Source organism: Lepidothrix coronata, unplaced genomic scaffold (genome assembly GCF_001604755.1).
Source record: "Lepidothrix coronata isolate B3197 unplaced genomic scaffold, Lepidothrix_coronata-1.0 Scaffold203, whole genome shotgun sequence".
NCBI classification, from domain to species: Eukaryota; Metazoa; Chordata; class Aves; order Passeriformes; family Pipridae; genus Lepidothrix; species Lepidothrix coronata.
Window position 1 is genome coordinate 1,511,957 of NW_016690383.1, and position 24,111 is coordinate 1,536,067.

Below are 24,111 nucleotides of genomic sequence, written 5' to 3' on the forward strand. Positions count from 1 at the left end.
TGACTGCCAGGAGCATGTGGGACCCCACGGCTCCTGTGCTATGTGATATTTTTATTAATGCTATTTGTAACAAGCATTGGCCTGTTAAATTTGCAGAGCGTGGAAGAATCGTGGTGTGTAGTGCAAAGAGGGTGAGAGAGGCCTGAGAACAGTCTAACAAGGGTCACTGAACAATTTCAGCCTTTGTTTTCAGGCTGGAAAGGACATGATGTTCTGGTCTCAAACTACAGCGAAGAAAAATGCTGCAACAGTGAGAAAGTGCTGGGAGATCACCTGGAGAGTGAGGAATTCTGTTCCTAGAGTGAGTGGTGAGTGTTGATCTTCTGTGTGGAAGTTGATGACTCTCCCCAGCCCTCTTTTCTGTGTTTTCTCTGAAAAACCACTTGCTCTTACCCCAAGGGCCTCTCCCTTCCCTCATAGAAACCTGAGATGGGAACTGTTACTCTTGCTCATCAGGGTGCTCCTGTGAGCAAATGCTGTTCAGTCCTTGGGGACAGCACATCCTCTCCTGGGACCTGTCTCTTAAAGACCAGCCAGTTCATATTCCACTCACCCGGGTGATCCAGGGTTGACTTGGCTCTGGAAGGTGGACACCACTGCCCGTGTGGATCATCCCTGAGTCATCCTGACCTTTTCCTCCCTGTGCTGCTGCTAAGGAGTCCATCTACCAGCAGCAGGATGAGTTCACATCTTGCCTTCACAGACTGCTGTTGCAGAATTGCACACAAAGCAAGCTCCTTCCTCTTTCTCCTTGCAGACAGGCTGTCATCCCTCTCTCTGTGTTGCTCCTTTGCTTCTCTCCAGCCTCGTGCCCTCTGAGCCAGCGAGGTCTGTTGGCTCTTGTGCTCCAGATATTTGTTCTCTTTTGCTGGAGGCAGCTGCCAACTGCCTGTGTCCTTCCCAGAGCATCCCTGGCACTTGTGCTCCAGCCTCAGGAGTGTGCATGGAGCTCGAGGCTGGCACCCTGAATTTGCCATTGTCACATGTGCTCCCAGCCTGCTGCTCTTGGTGTTGGGGACTGTGGTGGGGACGCAGTCCTGGCACGGGGACAGCTGTGCTGAGTCCTTGGTGGCAAAAATCACAGGTCAAACTGTTTTTTTCGCACAGCTCTATGGGCAAAAGACAGGCCCAGGTGCAAGACTCAGCTATGTTTTGTTATTTCTGGTTCTCTGCACTCTCTGGACTCTTCTCCCATTTTCCTGCAAGGCATTTTCAGGAGTAGCAGGGGCAGCTTTTTGAAGGGACTCTTGGCACAGAGGGGAGCCCACCCTGGGACTGCACTGAGGCATTTAGCCCAGGGTAGAAAGCAGATTTCACACCAAAGAGCACTTTGAATCAGGAGTGATACCTCTCCTGGGAGGAGAAGGCTTTGTCACGCTGAATTACACCCAGCAGGGTTCAGACATGGAGTCTGCAGGAAGGAACTGGCTCTTAAAAGGATGGGAAGGGCTAATGGTGGCCATTACCTCCAGGCCTGGTCCTAAAAGCAAAGCAAAGGTGTGACAGTGTGTTACCTGCTGGGGCCATAATCCAGAGTGCTCTCCCTGGGGAATTCACAGAAGGAAAAATCAGTCCCCCTCAGCTGAAAAGTGGGACAGAGTGTCCAAAGAGCCAGCTTTGTGGTTGGGCTGTGGAAGTGGGGGATGCTGTGGGTGTTGGGGTTCACAGACCAGGGGGAATAGAAGAGAGGCACTGTTAAGTAATCCTCCCTACAAGTGTGAGTCAGTCCTACATCCCGTGGCCAAAAAGGAAAGGGGTACAAGCTGACCCCAGAATTAATCTCGTACCAGTAAATTCGAAAGGGAGATTCCAGAGAAAGAGGAAGTCAATAGAAAAAACCTGAAAATTTAAAATAGTGTTTATACAAATCTTTCAACTCAGCAGTGAGGCAGCCCAGGAAGCTCTGAAGGACTTGCAGGAGATGATCAGAGAGAAGTATCTGAAGGAAACTGAAACCAGAGAAATAGAAACCCCTGATGATCCCAAAGGAGATTTGTTGTTCTTAGGCACTACAGAGACGTTGACATGTTCCTGGGATATGGCAGCAAGGCTGGAATGCTGGGATGGGCAGTAGCTGGGATGGGTACATGCAGTGAATGTGAAGAGTAAAATGTTAGTTGTAAACGTTTAGTTTGTTGTAAAACTAAATTCATTCCTGGGGAGCTGGAGCAGCAAGAGGTCAGTTTAGGAGATTGGGGTGTCTGCACTACCAGAGACTCTGCCTCAGCCCTGCCCCTTCAGGGCAGAGAAAGAGGGGCTGTTAGAGATGGAAGTGTCCAAAAAAGGAGATTCTGGAGGAGGTTTGGAAGAAGTGCTATTATTCCAGACTGAATGGTGGAGCTGAGCAGGCCAGAGCAGTTTCAGAGGGAAGCAGTTAATCACATACCAAAAAAGCCACAACCACTGAAACCACCTGCAGTCCTGGAGGGGAACAAGTGAATCTGGTGCTTGTCCTGGGGATGGGAGCAGGCAGCTGCCACCTGCCTGGGCTCACGGGGGTTGGGCAGCCCTGTAGAACACTGGATTCCAAAACAACATTGCTGTTAGTAACACCTTTTGAAACAGGACTCTAAACCACCTCTGTGAATAGGCTCTTGTAAAGACAAACCATTCACACTGAGAGGGAAGATCCCACCTCCAGTCTGGATGGGTTCTGGATCGTGCTTGTTGCACAACAGGACTGATAGCCATATCAGTCATAGCCATGTGAGCATGGTTGATTTTTGTCTGCCCTGCTGGGGTCAGAAACCTGCATGACAAAATTCTTTCACGTGGAAACCCATTTTCCCCTCTGTTGGTATTCCCAGCCAGTTTGTAGCCGTGTGTCCCCACTCCAGCAGTGCCCACTGCACCTCCTTCCAGCCCCGGGGCTGACTCTGGTGCCTTCACATGGATCAGTCCCCTCGTTTCCCCAACCCCTCAACCCAAGCTCTTCACATTTGACTCTTCTCATGCTGTTTAACACCAGGGTCATGGCACAGTCCTGTGATGTGTATTGTGGGTCTTTCCCTGCCCCAGACATTTCCAGCTGACAGGCTCCCAAACTGGAATGGCCATTGCTGCTCTCCCTCGTTCCCAACAGCACACTCACACAGGCTGCTCTGCTGACTCGAATCCCTTCTCTGTTACTCCAGCCCTCAAGGTCATTATAATCTTTCTCTGTGATATCCTGGCCTGTTCTAGATTGATGATGCCATCTCGTTTTGCCTCATCAGCACATTGCCTTTGCCTTCTCCTGCTTTTTGTGCCAAGATCATTAAGGCAAATGTTAAGCAGAGTAATTTTTGAGGCAGAAACTCGAGGAACTGTACGGGTAACCCCCCTTTCAGCTGAAGCAATTATCCTGCTCCTTTCAGGCAGCTCTTCACCGAATTTACTTTTCGAATGCCAGTCACATCTTCTCTGCCTTATCTAATAATTTACTGTGTGGCATCATTTCAAGTGCCTTCCTGAAGCTCAGACAAGAGAGATCTACTGAATTTCCTTCATCACAAATATCTCTGAGCTTATAAAAGGAAGCTATTAGGTTAATGTTGGTGTGCGTCAGGATATTTAAAGTATGTTGAGATAATAAATTAAAACAAAGATAGTATCAGCTGTGTTGATTCTTTTATGGATTTTTGATTTTTTGGGGGATATTTGATGATGGATTCAGTGTGAGAATAATGTTGATAGCACACTGATGTTTTAGTTGTTCTTAAGTAGTGTTTACCCTGGCCAAGGACTTGAGGAGCTGCACAAAAAGCTATGAGGGAGCACAGTTGGGACAGCTGACCTGAGCTGGCCAAAGAGATACTCCACCCCATAAAACATCATGCCCAGAAGGGCCAGTTGGGGTTTGGGGACGGGGTTTGGCATCAGTCAGCACCTGCTGAGCAGCTGGATTGTGCATCACTTGTTCTTCTTGAGTTTTCTCACTTTTAAATGACTATTATTATTATATTTTACTTTGTTTCAATTATTAACCCATTCTTAACTCACAAGTTTTATTCTTGATTCTCCTCCCCGTCTCACCGGGGTGGGGGGAATTGGGTGAGTGGCTGAGCCCAGTGGCCAGTTGGGCTTAGACCACGACAGCACCGCTCAGGGCCCTGGATGAATTGTCACCTCCATCCCACATGTCCTGCTGGAAGCACCAGCTGGAGCAGCAGGACCAGACTCTTTGCCTCATCAATCTGCAAGGGGGTCCCCATGGATCCCTTCTCTCACATCAGGGCTCCAGCAGGGAGGCCTCAAAACTGACTCTTCACTGACAGACACGCTGATATAATTGAAATTATCTTTATTTTAGTGTATTATTTCGACATAATATAAATTATTTTTGCGCTTTCTTTTTTCTTCTTCTTTTTTTTTTTTTTTTTTTTAGAAAAACATTATTTAGTTTAACTTAAATAAGTTAAATAAAACAATTTTCCCCCTTGAAGGAGGCTGCAGGTCAGGGGCTCTCTTGTGTGCCTGAGGCTGGAGGCCACGCAGGGGTGGGACCGTGGGCATCGCGGGTGGCAGCGAGGAAGAGTCAGGTCAGTTCTTTGGGGTCTGGAAGTGCTTCAGGCGCTCCTGCACCCAGGGTTCCCGGGGATCCACACACAGCTGCTTCCCCTTCTTGGTGACCATTCTGCCAGGAGAAAAAACCCGTGTTGAGGTGCTGCACAGAGGGCACGAGGTGCCCGCGCTGGGTCCCACCAGCAGCACCCTGAGTGTCCCCAGCCACGTCCCCAAGTCCCTCCCGGCCACCCCGAGCCCCTGGCAGTGGTGGGTACTCACATCACCCCCGGGTTGGTGCAGCTGCTGCTGGTGGTGAAGGTGGAGTTGATGAGGCGAAGAGGGATGGGGCGTTGTTGGTAGGAGAAGCAGCAGGTGGTGGGAACGCCGTCTGTGAGGGCAGAGGGACAGACAGACAGCCCTGGTGAGATCCCAGCTACAGCACAGGCTCTGGCCCCACTGGCACGTGGAGTTCCCCGAGGATTTGCCATCTCCCACCCTCCCCTTGTGTCCTGTTCCCTGGCAGTGGCTCTCAGGGAGAACCTTGGCCCCAAGCCTGCATCCCACACTGTGACACAGACTCCTGCCTCCAACCCTCCATCCCACACTGGGACACAAGTCTCCTGCCCCCAACCCTCCATCCCACACTGGGACACAAGTCTCCTGCCCCCAACCCTCCATCCCACACTGGGACACAAGTCTCCTGCCCCCAACCCTCCATCCCACACTGGGACAAAGTCTCCTGCCCCCAACCCTCCCCACAGCCCCACGAGGGTCCTGCTGACAGGGATGGGGCTCTCCAGCAGCTCCCGTGGAGCGATGGACACAGCAACTCACCGAGATGGGCCTCGGACGGGGAGCAGGAGGCCACGAGGAGCAGGGTGAGCAGAGAGGCTGCCAGGACCTTCATGGTGCTGTGGGGCTGAGGGCTCTGTGAGCAGGGCTGGAGCTGGGGAGGCTGCAGGGCTCTCTCTGCACGATGCTCCACCGCTGTGGCCATGCTCTCCTTTTATCCCCGTGCGCTGGGCGGGCGCAGGGTTTCAAGGAAAGAAAGTGAGCGCATCATACCGGGGAAATTATGTCAGGATCGGCCAGTTTTGCTGAGCTGGAAAAGGAAAGGAAACCGCAGAAGGGGAAGGGAGTGCTGGCCACGAGGCTGCAACTTTCAAGATGCTCCTTGGGTGCCTGGTGGGGACTGGTTGGAGCCCAAATGCCGACAGTGACTCTGCCACTGCTGCAAGGGCTGCACGGGCCATGAGGCAGCTTGGGCTTGTGAAGCTCTGATGTCAATCCCAGAGCCAGAGCTCTGATGCCAATCCCAAGCAGGCAGCTGTGAAGGATCAACAGCAAGCAGACTCTGGGCAGGGATGTGCTCTGCAGCAGCCCCAGCAGCATCACTGTGTCGGGGGCTGTGGAGAGAGTCCCTGGATGGAGACCCCAGGCCAGCTCAGGGGCCCTGGCATGGACACCCCCAGCCACTGCTGCTGTTGCTAGCAGAAATCCACTGCCAGGAGGCAGATCCCAACTTCTGCCCAGGTTTGCCACAAATACCAGTTCTCTCCCTGCTGCACAACAGGGATCCAGAGTTCTCTCTGTCACGATGCATTGCACATGTTCATCTCCACTGATTGCTCTAGGTCTTGCTTGGACATTTAGGGAAGGAAGGATCATGTAGGAACAAGGTTGTGTTGAGTCACTGTGGGTCTCACATTTGCCCCTTTTTGCTGGTATTAAGGTCAAAAGCAGTGTTCCCATATGGGAAAGTTTGCAGACCCATGGAGTCCCTCCCTGCATGTGCAGGCACTGGACTCTGTTGCCCTGCTCCGGGGCTGGAGCAGTGGGCTCAGCCACCCTCCCTGTCCCTGGGCTGAACACAGGATTTACACCTCTCTAAGGATTTTAGTTTGGGCTGCAGCCTCTTAATGGCCAAGCTGTTGCAACTACTGCCAGCCCACTTCTGCCCAAACAGGATAATTTCATCCAATTTAAGGTCTCTTTTCTGACTGAGCCCCGAAAAGCAAAGACCCCCATGTCAGGACACGTGAGGGGACTGAAAAGGGGCAGCATTTGCAATGCCAGAGGGTAATTCCCAAACATCCCCCTCTGTGGCACACCCAGAAAGAGGGAGCTGCCAAACTCGCTCCTTCTTCCATTTTTTTTTTCCTTTTCCAGCCTTTCCCTGATGCTGCCCCATGGTGCCATGAAAGGTTTGTTTACTTGTCTCCCAGCTACCACACAAACCCCTGGCTTCCCCTGGCCTTCCTGCTGGCCCTGGCTCGGGCATGACTAATTCCTGCTGCCCTGATTCAGGGGAAAAGTCCCCCTCACAGAAATGCTGAGCAATGCCAGTGCTTGTCCTCCCATTCCCAGCACCTGCCATGGCCTTTTGCCCAGCAAACCTTCCCCAGCCAACAGGGGCTGCATCGCTCCCAGGTGGGACAGAGGTGGGAATGGATGTAAATCATGCCCTGGAGTGGGTCAGGAGGAGCTGGGCAGTGCTGGTCTGGCCTCTAGTGGAAGAACCAATCCAGCTGTTCCAGCTGTTCCAGCTCCCTTCTCCAAGTGCCCAGGTTTCAGCTGTTTCTGTTTCAGCCACTCTCTGTGTGGGGCTACAGAGGAATAAATTCTTTGTATTTAACAGTGACCAGGGTTTTCATCTGTGGCATTCAAGAAGGGCTTGGAGGAGAGGTAGTACCTGCTGTAAAAACTCCTGCTTGTCCCATGTCCCTGGATGCACAAAGGCAGAAGGAAGGGACTCAGTTCCTCAGAGGAATGGAGAACTGCATGAGTCTTTTCTGTTGAGGCCATTGCAGAGGCACTGGGTGGTTTCTCTTAAGCTCAAAGCATCCACTGTGTGCAGAGGAATCCCAAGTTCGGGGCCAGCCAACAGCAGCTTTTTGTGTTTTCATGAACCTCTCTGCCCATAAACCCTCACATGTCCCAGAGACCTGCTCCAGACTCTGCCCTCCAGCCAGCCCGTCCTGGCACCTCTCCTGCCCTCACCAGAGCCAGCTCTGCTTGGTGCATGGAAAAGAAGTGGGAGGGAGGACAACAGTGTGCAACAGGCTTTTATGATGAAGGAAACCAGAAACTGCTGTCTGGGTCAACCACAGGAACAAGATGCTGAGCTACCTCAACACAGGGTGGGTTTTCTCTGGGGAGGCAGCCCCGAGCCAGGGGTGAGCTGGGCTTGGACAGGGGCCAACAGCCAGGGATGAGCAATGGCAGTGGACAAGACTGGCTTGGTGGGAGCCCCTTTGTTTGCCCAAGCAGGTGAAAAAGGGTGGGATGGGCAGGAGAGTAGCACTGGGAACCCACAAGTACCAGGAGGGTGGTAAGGGATATCCCCCACCCAGGAGGGAGAGAAACTGAAATCAGGGCAGTGATAAACAGAATGATCTGTGGGCACTGGCCTCAGCAGTTACCAGAGGAAGACTTGTCATCCGGCAGGAACCGCAGGAAATCTCACAGTCACGAAGATTATTTCGGATGGAAAAGGCAGCAGTATTTCCTCTTTGCTGCAGAAGTGACTGGCCAAGCTTTCAGTTCTCCATTTAGATGAGGGCCGGATGGGACTTCTTACTGGATGCTGATGAAATACTTTCCATTATAACTGGAATTGAGGACATTTCAACGAATTGCACGGATCTGCAGCTCAAAAAAGTAGATAGTTTGTGTTTAAGGAATTAAATATAAGGAACTGGTGTAAAGGGAGAGTGAAGAAATGACTTGCAGTTTTATTTCTCCTGTCACGGAAGACCCTTGGAAGCAGGGCAGGAAACACAGGAAACCAGAAACTTCAGCTTTGCAAATACAAATTTGAAAAATAAAGGAAAGGAAAAGCCTATTAGTTAGGAAGAGGAGTAAATACCAAAGATGCCACTTCTTTTTGACTTGTCTTTGCATAAACAAGGCAAGAGGTTATGGTCAAGTACTCAGCACAGTAAAAATTTAGTGCACCCAGGTGAGAAAAGGGAAAAGAGAACAAATAAGTAAGCAAGAGGTAGGTAAGGCAAGTGTGATCAAACAAAAAGGCCCCAAAGATATCCCTAACTTCCTCCTGAGCCTGGCTGTGGCCATCTCATTAGCAGGAAAAACTCACATGGAGTGGGAGAGGTACCAGAAAGCCAGAGATGAGCAAACAGGGCACTAGTCTTGCATGACCCGATGCTTTCGGCACTGCCTTGCTTGAGTGTCCCAAAGAAAATGAGGGAATTCAAGTCTCAAAACCACATCACCCTCTGGGGCTGTTGTTGATGAACCACAGGGTTCTTCCAGACTAGAAGGCAAGGGATGATCTCCATCCCAGAGTGTAAGAGCACAGCATTGCCTCCGGTCCCCAGGCCTGCTGAGGGAAGCCCAGGCTCTGCCTCAGCCTGCAGCCAACCTTAGGGAAGCCTCTCCAGCTCTGCAGAGAGTTTTCCCCGAGGACAAAGCCCTGCTGCTGGCAGCAGGCTGCATTTCTGACCCTGAGTCAGGGCAGAGGGATGTTCTCAGCACCTCTTTCAAGAGAGACTTCCAGACACCCCGGGCCCTGCACTCAGCAGCACTAATGGGGTGACAGCAGCCTCTGCCTGCCCCGTGCACCAGCCTGAGGCAGGAGGAAACCACAGGCAGAAAGAAATGAAAGAAACTGCCAACACCACCACTGTTGTTTCTTTGAAGAGAAAGCCACGTGGCATTATGCAACATCCATCTGGGAAGTGACACTCATTGATAAAAATTATGCAAAGGGGTCCTGTGGCTTGGGGTTATGAGGAGAACCCAGGTCAGCTGCCAGCCTCACCCTGCAGAGAGCTGTCACTGACCCTGGAGTGCATTGTTTTATGAGGGTAACTCAGCATTCAAAGCAGAATTCCTACACCAGTCCCCACTGATATATTTTAAATTCCAATTCCCAAATGTCCCTTGCCCCTCCAAGGATCCTGTGCTGTGCCCTGCACAAAGAACCACAACCACAACCCAGGGCAGGGAGTTTTCTGTGGTCCTAAATCAAAGACAGCTCTTCTCCCTCCAGCTTAAGTGACTTCTGCACCAGACTATTGCAGGAAAAAGAGTGGTAAGAGCAGGAACAACCTCTCCCCCTGCAGGAGGCTGCAGCACTCCCACTCCCATGGGGGCTGGCATTCCAGAAAATCCCAAAGGGAGCAGCAGCACCAAAGAGCAGCTCTAGAAAAGCTGGAGATGTCAGGTCTCATTTTCTAAAGAATGCCTGCAAAAATGCTTTGGCTGAACATGTGCAATTATCCAGTCACAGGCAAGAATGTTCTTTTCAATTAAAAGGAACAATTCCAGATGATATGGTCCCATGGGGATTGTGGCAGATGACTGGGCCCAAGGTCGTTGGCTCATACAGAAACACCCTAAAGGGGGGAAGATATGTGGCAACAAATCTGGCAATATGTATAAAGGTATCTTTAAAAGTAAAGCATGTCCCAGCTCATCAAAAAGATGATTCAAGTGAGTCACAAACTAATAGGGAAGTAGATAATACAGCATTCTTCTGGAGAAACTGGCTGCTCATGGCTTGGATGGGTGCCCTGTTCACTGGGTGACAAACTGCCTGATGGCTGGGCCCAGAGAGTGGTGGGAATGAAGTGACATCCAGCCACAGATGGTCACCAGTGGTGCTCCCCAGGGATCAGACCTTGGGCAGTGGAGCTGGGGAAGGGGCTGGAGCACCAGGAGTGGCTGAGGGAGCTGGGGGGGGCTCAGCCTGAAGAAAAGGAGGCTCAGGGGGACTTTCTCTCTCTCTCCAAATCCCTGACAGGAGGTTGTAGCCAAGTGGGGTTCAGACTCTTCTCCCAGGTAACAAGTGACAGGACAAGAGGAAACGGCCTCAAGTTGCACCAGTGGAGGTTTAGATTGGATATTAGGGGAAAACTCTTCCCTGGAAGGGTTGTCAGCACTGTCATAGGCTGCCCAGGGCAGTGGTGGAGTCACCATCCCTGCAGGGATTTAAAAGACTTCCCAACTTCTCCCCAGGTGTGCCACAAATACCCTTCTCACCCTGCTCCACTGGTCACAGCAGGGACACAGAGATAGCTCCAAAGCTCTATGGCCGGTGTCCTGATAGGAACTAGGTGGATGAAGGATACTCCAGCCTCCCTGCCTCTGCTGGAAACCTGCCCAAAAGCATCTGCATGTTCCATTTCTTCTTCTCTTTTAAGGAATTTATTGACACGAGTGACAGGTCTGATATGGTTTGATTTCCGTTGTTTGCCACCCCCGTTGCCACCGTGGGTGGACGGGTTCTGGGGGCTGCAGGAGGGATTTTGCTATGAGACAAGGGGATTTCCAGGGACCTGGAGGATCACTCCCATGGTTGGCTCTCTCCAGGGGCCTGCCCAGGTCTGGAGGACAGTGCTAAACCTCCTGGCCCCACTCTCTCCTTCTGCAGCCACCTTTGTTTAACCACTTGATCCATCTGGGACAAAACCAAACCAGCCCCTGAACCCCCCAAAGCCAACCCTTCTCCCATTGCCAACCTCACCTGCCTTTTCCCTGCCTCAATCCCCATCCCACCAGGCAGGCAACTGCCCAGGGCATCCTTAAAGGCCACGTCTGGCCAGGGGCTGCTTCATCTTGGAGGTGAGCTAGGGGCATCAGCCTTGGCCCTTTGGGTTTCCCTGCCCTCCCAGGGGCTCCTGGACTATTCCTGGTTCTCTGTGGGAATGCTGAACCCTGATATGACCCATTTTCTCCCACAGGATTCACATCTCTCACTCCAGGTCAGCACGAGACGGTTTATTGATTCCATTGAGGGATGTACTGGACAGTGGAGGGGCCGATGGCAGGGGAGGGGACGGAGCCAGCTCCATAAATTAATGACACACGAACATACAGATAATTATGGGAAACAAATAAATAGAGCTTGTGGGGAAGGCAGCTTCACATGGAGGTGTTGATTAGCTTCTTTTCCTTCAGGTACTTCTGGAACCAGCTCAGCTCTGGATCCACACAGACCGTCCCCTTCTGCAGCTTCAGACTTTGGGGGAAAGAGTATCCTGCATTAGCTCGGGATTGGGGGATGGATCCCTGCCAGCCTGGAGGTGCCTGCAGCATCCTGCCCCCCACTTTCCCTGGAAGTGCTGACTTTTGGCAATCTCTGCAAGTTTGGCTTCCTTCCTGTTTTTCTGGCTGGCAGCTGAAAGAGGGGGATTTGGGGGCTATTTGGGATTAAGCAGCGAGGAGGGAGGGGAATGTGAAGAGCCAGGTTAGGGCACCCCCACCCACAGAACCCTTGGCAGGGTGGCTTGTTTTGCCAAAGGCAGAACAACTGGTAGCAAAGGTGGGTGAGCGAGGGTGAGGAGTGGGATGCCAGGGAGGAAGGCTGGGTGGGAACTGGGGTTACTCACATCACAGCCTTGCGGGAGCAGAGGGAAGGCGTGTTCCGGTAGCTCTTGATTTTGGATGCAGGGATTTCCCGCTTGATGAACATGCCCTTGTGGCAGCACATGGCATGGGATGTGCGGACTAAGAGGAGACAAGAGGTTTTAGTGCTCTCCCACGCCTGGCATGAGGGGTGTGGGTGCTCTGCTGAGGGGTGTGGGTACTCCCCTGGGGACTCTCCTGCTCCCTCGTGCTACAAGGGGTCTCTTCTTGCATCCTCAGTGGTGATGTTTGTCCCCAGGGAAGGAGCCCCCCATTCCTCTGCCTGTGGGGGTTTGCTGGGCAGAGCTCCCCAGCTGGGGCTCCGGGGCTGAAGCCATCCCCAAGCCTGGTTTTGCTCATTTTGAACAAGTCCATGACAGCCCTGTGCTGGGGCAGCTGGTGATGCCCCTCAGCCTCCCAGTCCTGTGGCAGAAGCAGGAGCTGAACTCTCATCCCCCTCCCAAATCCCATGAGTGGAGGGTCTGGGGCAGCCGTGGGGAAAGGCTCGGTGTCGGTACTCACGGGACATGCCCTGGCTTCCAGTCCAGGGAGCTGCCAGCAGCAGGGTGAGCAGGGCCAAGGAGCAGATCTTCATGTCCAATACAGGGCTCAGTCAGCACCAGCAGAAGGCAGCTCTCCCTGTCTCAGGCCACGGAGAGCTACCTGCCCCTCCTGCCTGCACCCTGGCACGATATATAACCCCTGCCAGGCGTTCCATGACAGCTCTGGACTCTCCCCACGGAAAGAACCACCTGGTAAAGGGCAAGTGGTGAAGGGAAATTCCTTCTCCCAGCCTGTTTGGCCACTGAGATACCCGAGGGCTGCTGGAAAGTGTGGCGGGCTGCTGGTGATGCACAGGGGCTGGGTGTCTATTTTGAGTCTGGTTATCACCACCAGCAAACCACACAGGATGATGCTCAACTTGACAGTCCTGTGAGAGCTTCTTTTCAAAAACCACCCATTGCCATCAGTTCTGATGCCTCTCTTGCAATTCTGCACTGGGTGAGTGGCTTGGTGGTGGTTGGATTTGCCCCAGCCCACCCTGAGACCCACTGCTGGCTGCCCGTCATGGTGCCTGTCCCTGTCTCAGTGTCCATCTTGTGGCATACTGAGACTTTGGGTTGTCAGTGGGGCCCCAACCAGGCATCCTTGAGGGGCTCCTCTGACATAATTTGGCCAGGGCTTTCCCCTCAGGATGGTGGATGAGGAACACAGGAAGCCCTCTCCTCATGGGCTGTGCCCGCCTGTTGCTGCTCTCCCTGGTGCTTCCCCAAAGCATGGATGTGGTTTGGCCCCACGCTCACCCCGGACATCCTCACAGAGACGTGGCTGTGGCTTCAGCTCTTCCTGGCTCCATACTGATCCCAGCACCTGGCTGGGAAAGCCGGCAGCAGGATCTGCCCACTCCCAAGACATTCACACAGACAGATGTTTGCATGTGTGAGATCACGTTTAATTCTGTTCAGCGTGTCTTACAAAAAATAACTGTGGAGCTGCTCCCCCTGAAGCCCTCGGCTGCTGCCAGGCTGGCAGGAGCAGCCTCTCTGCCATGGAATTCATGGGGACTGGCAGAGGATCCAGACCCGAGCGTCCCACAGGGTCAGCACACTCCATCCTGGTGGGATGCCGGGGTTGGCAAAGGCCCTTTGCCTTCAGGGAGATAGGCACGGTCATCCCAGCGTGGTGGGGAGGACGTCCCCGATGAGCTGCTCTGTCCCAGTGTGTCCCCACAGCCACCTCTGCAGAGGGGTTGCCTTGGCGGTGTCCCCCGTGGAGAGGAGTCCCTGCTGCCTCTGGCCACCCCACTAGCTGGGGATGGAGAAGGAGCTGACTTGGAAGCTCTGCTGGTACCTCTTCACCCACGCCCTGCTTGCCTGGGTGCAGATCTCCTTCCCGTTCCTCACTCTGAAACTGGGGCAGAGAGAAGATGAGGTTAGTGGGGTGGTCATACAGGGACCCCAGCAATGAGTTCCCTAGAGGAGGCACAGGAGGTCAGGATTGGACCCACCAAAGCAAGGCAAGGGGTCTGGCAGGATCTAGAGGGGCTTTACCCCCAGGGTGGATTTAGGGTACTCACATCACAGCCTGGTGTGGGCACTCAGGGCTGGTGGGGTAACAGGCAATGACGTTGTCTCTCTTGATCCTTCTTGTCTGGAAGTTGAAGCAGCACTTGTCCGGCATGGCTGGAGCTCCTGGGGGGACAGCACAAGCTCGGCTTAGCCTGGAGACCCCCACCTCCCACCTCAGCCTGCCAGCTGTGGGAACGACAGCTCTTTGGGAAGAGCCCACTTGCTCCCCATGCACGAGGCAAACCCGTCCCCACAGTCCCAGGGTCTGTCCCTGTCCCCCAGCCCGTGGGGATGGCGGTGCTCACTCTGAGCCAGGCTCTGCCCGCACAGCGTGGTGAGGAGGAGGAGGGCGCAGATGATGCCGGTTGCCTTCACCATGGTGGATTGTGGCAGGGCTGCTCCGTGTGCCGGGGCTGGGGCTGCTCCGTGTGCCGGGCTCGGGGCTGCCCGGCTGCTTTTATGGGGGAGCAGGGGCCTGCCTTCCCCCAGGGCCAGCAGCTGCGTGAGCAGGGGGAGGACCTGGTCCCTCGCCACGTCCCAAAGCACAGAGGGTAAGTGATACTGATCCCCTCCCAGCTCAACCCTGGGAAAAGAAAAATCTGCTCCCAGGCCACGCTTTTGGCATCCAATGGGCTTGGGATTTTTCCTGAGCTCCTGCCTCCAGCATTAGGGCTGATGGACAGGCTGTTCCCAAAGTTTGGCTCTGTGCCCTTATTCCCTGGGCAGGCTCTGTGCCCCATGGTGAGACCACAGGGTGGGTGAGACAGTCTGGGGATCTCCCTTGGATGGGACCAGGGACAGGCACAGCATCCAGCAGGGTCCCTGGCAGCCCCACACACTCCCAATGGTCCATGTCCTCCCCCTGCACCGTGAAATTTTGTATCCTATTGCTTTGCATCCTGATCCAGGGGACCAACACTCAAATATGCCTCCTCCAAAAAGAAAGAAAAAAGCCATAGAGAAAATAAACCCACAGAGAAGCAGCTTCTGTTGGGTTGCATCAGGCACAGAAACATCTCTGTGCTGGTTTTGGGGGTGTTTGGGGCCCACGAGGACGGGGGGAGGACGGGCAGGTGGCTCCACTTCCCTCCGCTTGGTGCCAAAGCAGCAGCTCATGTTCTTGGCCGTGCTGAGCTGGAAAAGGCAGAGGCCAGTTTGGGGCTTCCCTAGTGGATTTTGCCTGGCTGCAGCTGTCAAAAAAGCCCCTTCTTCCCCCAGCCCCTGCAAGTCCCAGGGTGCATCCCAGCTGCCGGCAGCTGGCGGATGGGGGGAAGCAGTGGGGCGATGCAGACACACATTCCCACCAGCCCGGCTGTCCAGGCAGCCACATCCCACCACATGGGGCTGGGAATGCCGATGGCACCCCGTGGCATTCCGGACCCTCTGGGCTGTACTGCAGCCCTGATGTGGAGAAGACATGGGGTGCTGATCCAGGCAGGCTCCTGCCTGGATGGGAATGAGGACCACATCCATGGCGGGACCACACATAACCTTCCATTTGCTCTTCTCCAAAGCCATTTCCCAGAAATCAGCCTCAATTTGCTTGGGGTGGATGTGTGGGATAATAATGAGGAAGTGGGGCGGGGTGACGCCCCAGGGCTGTCGGGTGCAGACAAGGGGGTTTGTGTTTGCCTGGCAGAGCAGAGCACCTTCCACCATCACCCAAACTCCCAGTTAATCTCTCCTCAGGGAGCAGAGGAAAGCAGATGAGAACTGGTTCTGGTCCGGCACAGCTGCCTGGCTCGCCTTTCCCTGACCGGATCCATCCTTTCCCTCATCCCTGTTCTTACCCCCACGCACCCAGGAGCTCGTCTAAGGGCAGGAAATTTTCCCTGCAAGAAGAAAATGAAACATAAGGAAAACCAAACAGCGTTTATTAGTCTGGGAAAAAAAACCTTTTAAAGACTCCTAGGCAAAATACTGGGATGCAGCAGGGCAAAGAAGCCCAGCAATGACATTCCCAGCACATCCCTCTGCCCTGCCCTCAGGCCCTGGTGTTGGCCCTGTGGGATGAGTGGACCCTGCGGACAGGGGATCTTGGAGCATGGGAGATCTTGGAATATGGGAGATTTCCAGCTCCAGCTGGGCCCCTGGATCTGGCAGCCCCTGAGCAACTCCAGGTCCCCCGGAATTGCCTGTAACTCCGGAGGAATATCCCCTTCCCATCCCCACATCTGCCAGGACGGGGCTCTACTGGGTTGCACAGACCTGGCGCCAGAGCTGGGGATGCCCATGGAGGCTCCAGAGGCAAAACCAGGTGTTCCTGTGGCTCTTGATGGATTTAGGAGGGACTGGTGTTTGCTCCCCTCCAGCTCATCAACCCTCTTGTGTTTGACACAGAGAAGGGCACGGGACACGGGCAGACCCACTGCTGTGAGGAGTGGAACTAGTCTCTGCTCTGGACTGGTCCCCTGGTCCCGCATGTGATCTGGGCTGAAAAGCACCCTTTTCCTCCCTTTTTCCCCTTGTTTCATGGGGGGCTCCTTGCCAGCACTCCCAGCTCTGGCTCCAGACTTTGCTGCAGAGGTGTTGGCCTCTGCAAAACAGATGGGACAGATCCCGCTCCTGCACAGGGGGAGGTGGCAAATCTGGGGGCTGGCAGAGGCACTTAGGACCCCGCTGGGGGCTGAGCTTTCATCACCCCTTCCAAAAAATTTGCGGGTGCTCCAAATCTCCCACTTCTGTGTGGGAAGTGGATGTCCTGGCAGGTGCTGCAGCCCCACGGCTGCCCCGTGCAGGCTTTGCTCCCCACGACTTCTCCTCATCGCTGAACAGAAAGCAGAGCAGCTCCTGGGGAAACCTCTGCCTCTACCAGCAGTGTCGGTGCTTTAATCACCCTCCGTGCTCGGAACCAGCCTCGCCGAGCTGTGCAGCGCTGGGGCTGCCAGTGCTGGGCACGCCGGGACCCCCGCTCTGCAGCACAGCCCCCCCTGGAAACACCGCTGCCCCTGGGTGAGAGCGGCTTTCCCAGCCGCGTGTTCAGACGCTTTATTGATGCTGCGGCACTTCCCGTTTCAGCCGATCAATAACCCCGCGGGAGGAAGATCTGAGTGCAGCGCCCGCGGGACGGGGCGGCTGCTGCAGCTGGGGCAGCCAAAGTCACGACCGTGATCAAAGCAGCTTTTGCCAGGTCAGGTCTGCTTCCATAAAGGATTTGTTTGATTTTTTCTTCTCCCTTTTAAGTCTTGGTCGGATCAGCTTTTCCATTATCTTGCCGGGGCTGACGCTGAGACAACCACTGAATTCACACCCCTCTGTGTGCTGTTTCCTTTTTTAATGTCCTTGTCCCCCAGGACTTCCCCAGCTGCTTGAAGAGATGGGTTATATCGGGATGGGTCACCCACTCCTGTCCCTGGAAGAGGTGGCTCATAATCCTCCCCTGCCACCCACACCCCTGCAGAGCCCAGCTGGCTCCTGCCCAGATGCCATCACTTCCCCAAAAAGCAGTGGAGGTATTTTATTTTTTTTTATTCCAAGGCTGGAAAACCCAGTGGGCATCTGCATCCATCCCCAAAGCTGCTCACTCAGGTGGGAGCAGGTTGTGCAGCCCCTGAGGCGGGAGGGGGTACCTGGTATCCTGAGGCTGTGGGGATGAGCCCATCTCCTGCTGTTGGAACATGCAAACATACAGAAATAAAATGGAATTGGTGCTGCCATCCTTCTCCAGGGGAGATTTCACCAGGAAGGGCATGGCTATCCCCCAGTTTCAGCCATGGGAGCAATGTTGGACACGCCACAGATGTTGCTGGAAGAAGCTGCAGCCTCATTGCCAGGCCCGGATCAGGCTGTCTCACCCTCACCCACCTATCCTGGGCACAAGGAAGGTCTAGCACTGATGTTCCCCATCTGTGGGAATTGAGAACCCAGCAAAACAAATGGCATTGTGTGGCTTTGATGTAGATCTCTGGGGGTTTTGGGTCCTCTCTTGATTTTGGAGTCCTGGCTGGCGGCTGTGCCAGGGCAGCCCCTCCACTGCCCAGCTACCAGTGCCCTACATCCCACTGGCCCAGTAACAGGGAAAGCAGCCCCAAAGGGAAGGGTTTTCAACCCAAAGCAGTGTGTGGGGGGTGTGCTCAGAACACCCATGGCAGAGCTGATCCCGAAGGTGAAAAGCTCTCGTCCAGGATGACGATCCCTCTCCCCATCACCCGAGGGAAGGGGCTTTGTGGTATCCATGTTGATCCATTCAGGAGACTTTTCCCTCATCATTTCATCCTCTCTCAGCTGTCCCAGGCTGAACTGTCTCCCTTCCTCGATGTATCTGCTGTGTTCTGACTGACTCATTTCCCGTGTCCTTTGGCCCCCGGCATCCTGACAGCCCCCGCACAGGGACCAGCCCTGGCTCAAAACCTGCCTTCACACCAAACTCCTCTGCTTGAGATTGACATCAGAGCTGGGCTGCTCGAGTTGAGTGATCTCTTCCCTCTGCTCCCCATCCCTGGCCTTTGAAAACCCAGACTTGAAAATAAACCCAAACCCCCATCTGACTCCCGATCTGCACCCTGATTTCTGCAGGTTGCACATGCCTCATGATTTCCCAGTGACCTGGAAGGCACAAAGCAGGTGGGAAAAAAAAACAAGGAAACCTAAAAACACAAATAAGATGCTCAAAAAAAATCCTCTTCATCCAGGAGCTGGGGGCACAAGTAATTCAAGTAATTAAAAAAATCCACACTAGGGACTTGCTGGGCTCTCTGGATTTTCTCCAGGTACAAGACCCAAAGCTAAGCAGTGCTGTCAGGATGCAGGGAGGCAGTGATGGGATCAGCATCTCCAGGGCGTGGGGGATTCTGTGGCACCTCCCTGAGTCCCCCTACGGTCTGGCCCTGGGTCCCCGTGGTGTTTTCCCAGCTTATCAGCAGCTACGATCTGCCTTTGTGGCCTTGGTGACTGTTAAGTTTTCACACATATTTTCTGACACCACCTGACCAGGGAGGAAAAGACACCCCACGGGAGATGAATTCATTTCCTCCAGCCCACCCCAGGGTATTTTCCTCGTGTATCCTACGCCTGGCACCGCTCCGAGCTGGTGGGAGCTGGAGCCGGTGTGGCCACGCAGCAGCCCTGCCATGGACACTCCGTCCCCTTGGTGTGAGTTGCTTTTGGGAATTTACCTAAAATACTTTTATAAATATTTCCTGGGCTGGCTGCGGGAAAGACCTCTCTCCTGCTGTCCCGACGAGTTTGCTGCGGGGGAAATTCAAAGTGAGAAACGTGGGATGTGGCGATCCATGGGGATGGGGTGGGGGGGAATGTGAGGAGATGATGGGGATGATGATGGGGATGAGCACCGGCTGTGCAGGGCTGGGTCCCGCTGGCCTTTGTCATTTTGGGGACCCCAGGGCTTGGTCGGGGTTCATGGCGGTGGCTGAGCCACGAGCTGGGCGAGGTGCCAGCCCGTGGGGGCATGAGCAGGGTTTGGGGTGCCTGCCTGGGGCGCGGCAGCAGTGGAGGGATCTCGGATGGTGTTTTCCCTCCGTTCAGCACAAGATGTCAGTGCTGCCCAAGGAACGGCTGTCGGAGCTGTTCCACCGCGTGGCCTGGCCAGGCCATGGTGCTCTTTCTTTTGGGATGCCCGGCCTGAGGTGCTGCACCCCGGGGCCCGGACGTGTCTCACCCCTGCGCCCGCAGGGACCCACCGGGGCTTCTCCTGACTGACGGAGGTGCACCGAGAGCAGCAGGTCTTCCCCAGCCCCGTGGCCTTGGGTTCTTCCCCTTTGGAGACACCACAGGGCTCTCAGACACCCCCGGCACCATGGGAATCATCTGGGGAGAAATCCAGGAGGCCGGAAGAGAAAGGCTGGAAGGGATTCAGCCCCATCCCCACATCCCATGGCACTGCCATCACTGCTGCTGGCCATCCTCCCTCTCCCAGAGGTGTACAGGGGATGGAGAGCAGCTCTCCCGGGGCTGGCATTCCTCAGGGAGGGATGAGAAACTCCTTGTGGGGAAAAAAATTAGGAAAGTGGATACAGAGGGAAAAGACACTGGAGATGAAAGAACTGAAACCCTCCACCAGCAACACGTGGAAAAGGCAGAAAAAAACCCTCAAAAGAGCGTTGACAAGTCTGGAGGCTTCTGGGACCTTGGGTGACCAGAAAAATAACACATCAAAGACCCCACGTACGCCTGAAGACAGATGTAAACTCTGAGCCAAGTGTTCTATGAATATTTAACTACCATCAATATTTAATTAGCAGATAGAGAGAGATTAAGAGCAAAGGGATCCATTCTCCATGTTTGCTCCAGCCCCTCTCTGGGGGTGCAGGGGGGCCTGTGGTGCTGGTGGAGGGCATGAGGCTGCCTGCAGCCACACTTGGGGACAAGATTTGGGGGCACAGAGACCCTGAAGGAAGGGAAGGAGCACCTTGAAAGGAAAGGCTCTGTTTTCCCAACCCCCTGCTATGGGGCTGGGTGGGAGAGGAGAGGGATAACTTGTGCATGACCTGGGTGCCATCCAACAAAAGTCTGCAAAAAGTCTTTTTGGAGGTTCAGGGTGCTCCAAAAGGAGCATCTTTGCCCACCAGCATAAAGGGCCCCCCTGTTCTGATGAACTGGCAACAACCAAGGGCAGCAAGTGGAGCTGGAGAGTGCAGAGGGTGGGTCAGGATCCAAGCTCCCAGCTTTCCCAGGGGACAGGGGGAGCTTTCCAGGAGTGCAGTGCTGCTGAGGGCTGCTCTGAGGGGCAAGGGCAGAGGGATTGGCCTCGGTGGGGGAGCACTGGAGGTGCCTTCTCCCCCTGCTCTGGATCCATGCAGCTTTAGGTCTATGTTTGTCCTCCTCTGGGCTTGAAATCCCCCTCCTGCCCCAGTGCCTGTGAAACCCTCTGCCTCTTGGGGGCAGAGAGGTGCCTGCTTACCCCCCCTCGCTGCCCCCCAGTTGCCTCCCCAGCTGCCCCCCGGGCTGTCCCTGCCCTGCCCACTCAGTTCAGCTTCACTAATGCTTTGCCCGTGGTGTTTAAACCATATGGGCCTGAGTGTCTAATCCACTATTAATCCCTAATGACTAATCCTTTTAGGTGACAGCAGCAGCAGAGGGGGTGGCAGGAGGGGAGGGGACAGACACTCTGGGTGCCACTGTGGTCTCTCTCCTGGCCTGTGTCCTCATGTCCCCTGTGTTGGGGGATGTCTCAGCAGCCCCCAGCCTCCAGCCTGACCACATGCATCCCACCCTTTGTCAGAGGCTCATCCTGTGCTACTGCGGTCACAGGGGGTGGGTGCTGGTAGAGGATTGAGGATTGGGACAGCTTGCCTCTTCCTCATCCCTCATCCAGGGATGTCTGGTGCTGGGGGGAGAGCTGGGGGTCCCACCACAGCTCAGCCCTGGGCTTTGGGCCCCCCTCCCTTGCTTTCAGATGATTTCCCTCTCTGGGAGCTGGCTTGGCTGGAGGGAACTGGAAAGCCAAGCCATGATGGGTTTTCCTTGCCTGCTGGGTCAGGCACAGGCAGGATCTGGGGGGTGTGGGACAGGCACGTTGCAGAATGTTTGCAGCCCCCAAAGTGCCTCAAAAGCTTTTCCCAGCCCCTTCCCAGCCAAACCATTGCTTGTGCAAGCGAAGCACCTTATGGGTGCAACCATGAGTGTGTCTGGTTTTGGGCTTTTGGTCTGTACCAGGTCTTGGAGATAAGGGTGTGGGGCTGGGGTTGGGATGAGCCCAGGAACCCTCTGCACTGCCTTGTCCCCTCTCTCCATCCCTAGAGCCCATGGCAGCTGGCCAGTGAGCCACGGTGCTGTGTCCTCTTGCATCTGGGGAAATCCTTGTGGCTTTGCCCTCCCAACCTGGTCCTCTGGCATCTCCTGAACTGTGGATGCAGCAAAACGGGGGATATTTCATGCCTGCTGATGGCTGCTGAAACCACTCTGGCAGATGCTTTGCCAGCAGCTGAAGAGGGTGTTATTTTCCCCCTCTTCTTTTTGGTGGATTTGATTTTGATCTTGATTTTGATTGATCTTCTCCCTGCCAGAGCATGCAGGGCAGAACTGGACCCTGGGTGAGCAGCAGGAACCCGCCGGGCTGGGAATGCGCTCGGGGGGTCCCCACCTTTCATCCCCCCAGCAATGCAGAGCCCGAGAGGTTCTCAGAGAACCAAACCACGTGCCCAAACCCCAGCGTGGGTGTCTTTAACCACCAACAAACCCGAGCCCAGCCGGCGCAGGGCCCGACACCCCTGCACACCCCGCAGCAGCGCTGTCACCCCGCAGCCATCCCTGCCCCCGGGAGCACCGGGATTGCACCGGATCACTCGTGTATAAAATTGCTCCTGGTTGTCAGGGGAAGCCACGAGGGGCTGCTCTGGCCTCCTCGGCGTGGGGACCTGCCGGGCCCTGTGCGGCGGCTGCAGTTTCCATATCTGGGCCATTCACCACTCGAGACTTTTAGCGCCCGGAGCAACGGCATGTACTGCTGATGAGTTCTTTCTGCTCCAGTAATTACAGTGAGGAATTTGTCAGAACGAGCTTTCTAAAACCTTCTTGTCTTGTTCTGATTTTACCTGGAGTGTAAAAAGTCATTAGTACAGTAAAACAGAGGCTGTGCTAAGCCAGCAAGCCACCCAGATAACGCAGTTTACATCCGCTACGCGCTCAATATGCACCTAAAAAAAAAAAAGGGGGGGTGGAAAGGAGAAGAAAAAAATTAAAATTGCTGGCTTTCTCTTTTATCCAGATGGAGTTTTCCGTGATTGAAATTAGCAGGATGAGGAGGGAAGCGGAGAAGGTGGCAGTCCTGTGGGCTGGGCACGGCGGGATGTGTTGATGCCTCCTCTTCCCTTGGCCTCTGCGTTGCTGGCTGAGGAGGCACTAAATGCCTGGCCCCCTCTCCCCTCTGGGCTGGGCCAGCCCTGCTATTTGGGGGAATCTGTATTTCACCCTCACCCCCTCTTTCAGGAGCTTCTCCCCTGCCTGCAAACACGAGCCCAGGTTCATGGAGTACCTGCGCCAGGGTTTGCAGTGGCTCCCGCCAGCCCCAACCCACGGCCTGTGACGGGGCTGTGCTGTCCCTGCATGACAAAGCCACCGGAAAACTCCCCTGGATGATGCCCTGTATCGCCCGGGGCTGCCGTGAGCATCCTGCTGCAAGGATCCTGCTGCAAGGCATTGAGCCCAGGGTGGGGAAAACCCCTCCTGGTCCCATCATGGCCTGAAAATAGCATCGGTTGTGGTTTCAAAGCCTCCCGGCCCCTTCGGGCTCCAGTTTCAGGGATATTAACAGATGTCAGGGAGAGTCTGGGGAACTCAGGCTTGAAATGAGCCAGGAAAAAAAATCATATCAATAGCACAAAAAAAGGAACTGAGGACAGGAGGAGTAGTGGAGCGGGTGTCAGTACCCTCCCTGCTGTTTTTGGCAGGGAGCTGCAGCCCCTGTTCTCCTGCAGGGCAAGTGGAGCTCTGCCCATACAGAGTCACCAACCCTTCCCCCGGGGGAGATGGATGGGTGTGATGAGACATAGGCTTTTTTTTTTTAAACTTTCCAGCCAAAAAGTAATCAAAATTTAGGAAAATATATGATGGGGCTAAGAGGACTTCTCTTACAGAACTCTCCTCGATCTGCCTCTGTGGGATGATGCCTGGCTGGGCACCACATCCATCCCTGATGCTGCTTCATCTCTGTTCTACCTGAAACCAGGTGGGAAATCCCACCCTCACAGCTTCTGGTGGTTTTTTGTTACTAGGAAGGTTTGAAAAAATTAGATATTTCTGTCTTGGGCTCTAATCAAAGAATTTTGGGTTGGATTTAATTAAATGATAACTTTGTGGGGGCTGCTCAGATTTCAGGTATTTCCAGCATCCCTGAAGGCAACTTTGAAGGGAAGAAGGAATTGCAAGGCAGAGCATCTCTCTCTGCCAAGGAGAAACCCAAACCATCAGATTTCCTCCCTTCTTATTTACTTCTGTGAGCAACTTGGTCAAGTTCAATCAAGTCTGGAACTGTTTGGTGTCACTAGATCTGTCTTTAGGGCCCAGAAATCCGGAGAAATGGGAGAACATTTCATCCCCAGTGTTAAATCCTGGAGACATAGTGACTCCCAGGTGCCAGGCAGATATTTGGTTGCTTAGCTGGGTATCTGGGGAATGATGTTTATAAAGCCAGACAGCAGATTAATCCCCACACACAATAAAACTCAGCTTCTGCTTTTCCCCTTCCTTCTCCTCTCTTGAGCAATTCTGGGCGTGTTTTTCACTTCTT

At 54.3% G+C, this 24,111-nt stretch overlaps 3 protein-coding genes across 3 annotated transcripts; all 3 read right to left on the reverse strand.

Annotated features, from left to right (window-relative positions):
* Positions 1–4,387: 4,387 nt before the first annotated feature.
* On the reverse strand, positions 4,388–5,392 carry LOC108505960 (C-C motif chemokine 4-like). Its single transcript, XM_017832479.1, has 3 exons — positions 5,320–5,392; positions 4,765–4,873; positions 4,388–4,615 (listed from the first exon to the last, which is right to left on the reverse strand). Exons 1-3 carry the CDS (start codon positions 5,390–5,392, stop codon positions 4,522–4,524), a joined length of 276 nt encoding a protein of 91 aa, XP_017687968.1. The 3' UTR covers positions 4,388–4,521.
* A 5,850-nt stretch (positions 5,393–11,242) lies between these two features.
* LOC108505959 (C-C motif chemokine 7-like) lies at positions 11,243–12,504 on the reverse strand. The gene is made up of 3 exons (XM_017832478.1): positions 12,379–12,504; positions 11,841–11,958; positions 11,243–11,470 (listed from the first exon to the last, which is right to left on the reverse strand). Exons 1-3 carry the CDS (start codon positions 12,449–12,451, stop codon positions 11,374–11,376), a joined length of 288 nt encoding a protein of 95 aa, XP_017687967.1. The 5' UTR covers positions 12,452–12,504; the 3' UTR covers positions 11,243–11,373.
* Positions 12,505–13,287: 783 nt separating this feature from the next.
* Positions 13,288–14,357, reverse strand: LOC108505958 (C-C motif chemokine 3-like). Its single transcript, XM_017832477.1, has 3 exons — positions 14,231–14,357; positions 13,934–14,048; positions 13,288–13,767 (listed from the first exon to the last, which is right to left on the reverse strand). Exons 1-3 carry the CDS (start codon positions 14,301–14,303, stop codon positions 13,662–13,664), a joined length of 294 nt encoding a protein of 97 aa, XP_017687966.1. The 5' UTR covers positions 14,304–14,357; the 3' UTR covers positions 13,288–13,661.
* Between the last annotated feature and the right edge of the window lie 9,754 nt (positions 14,358–24,111).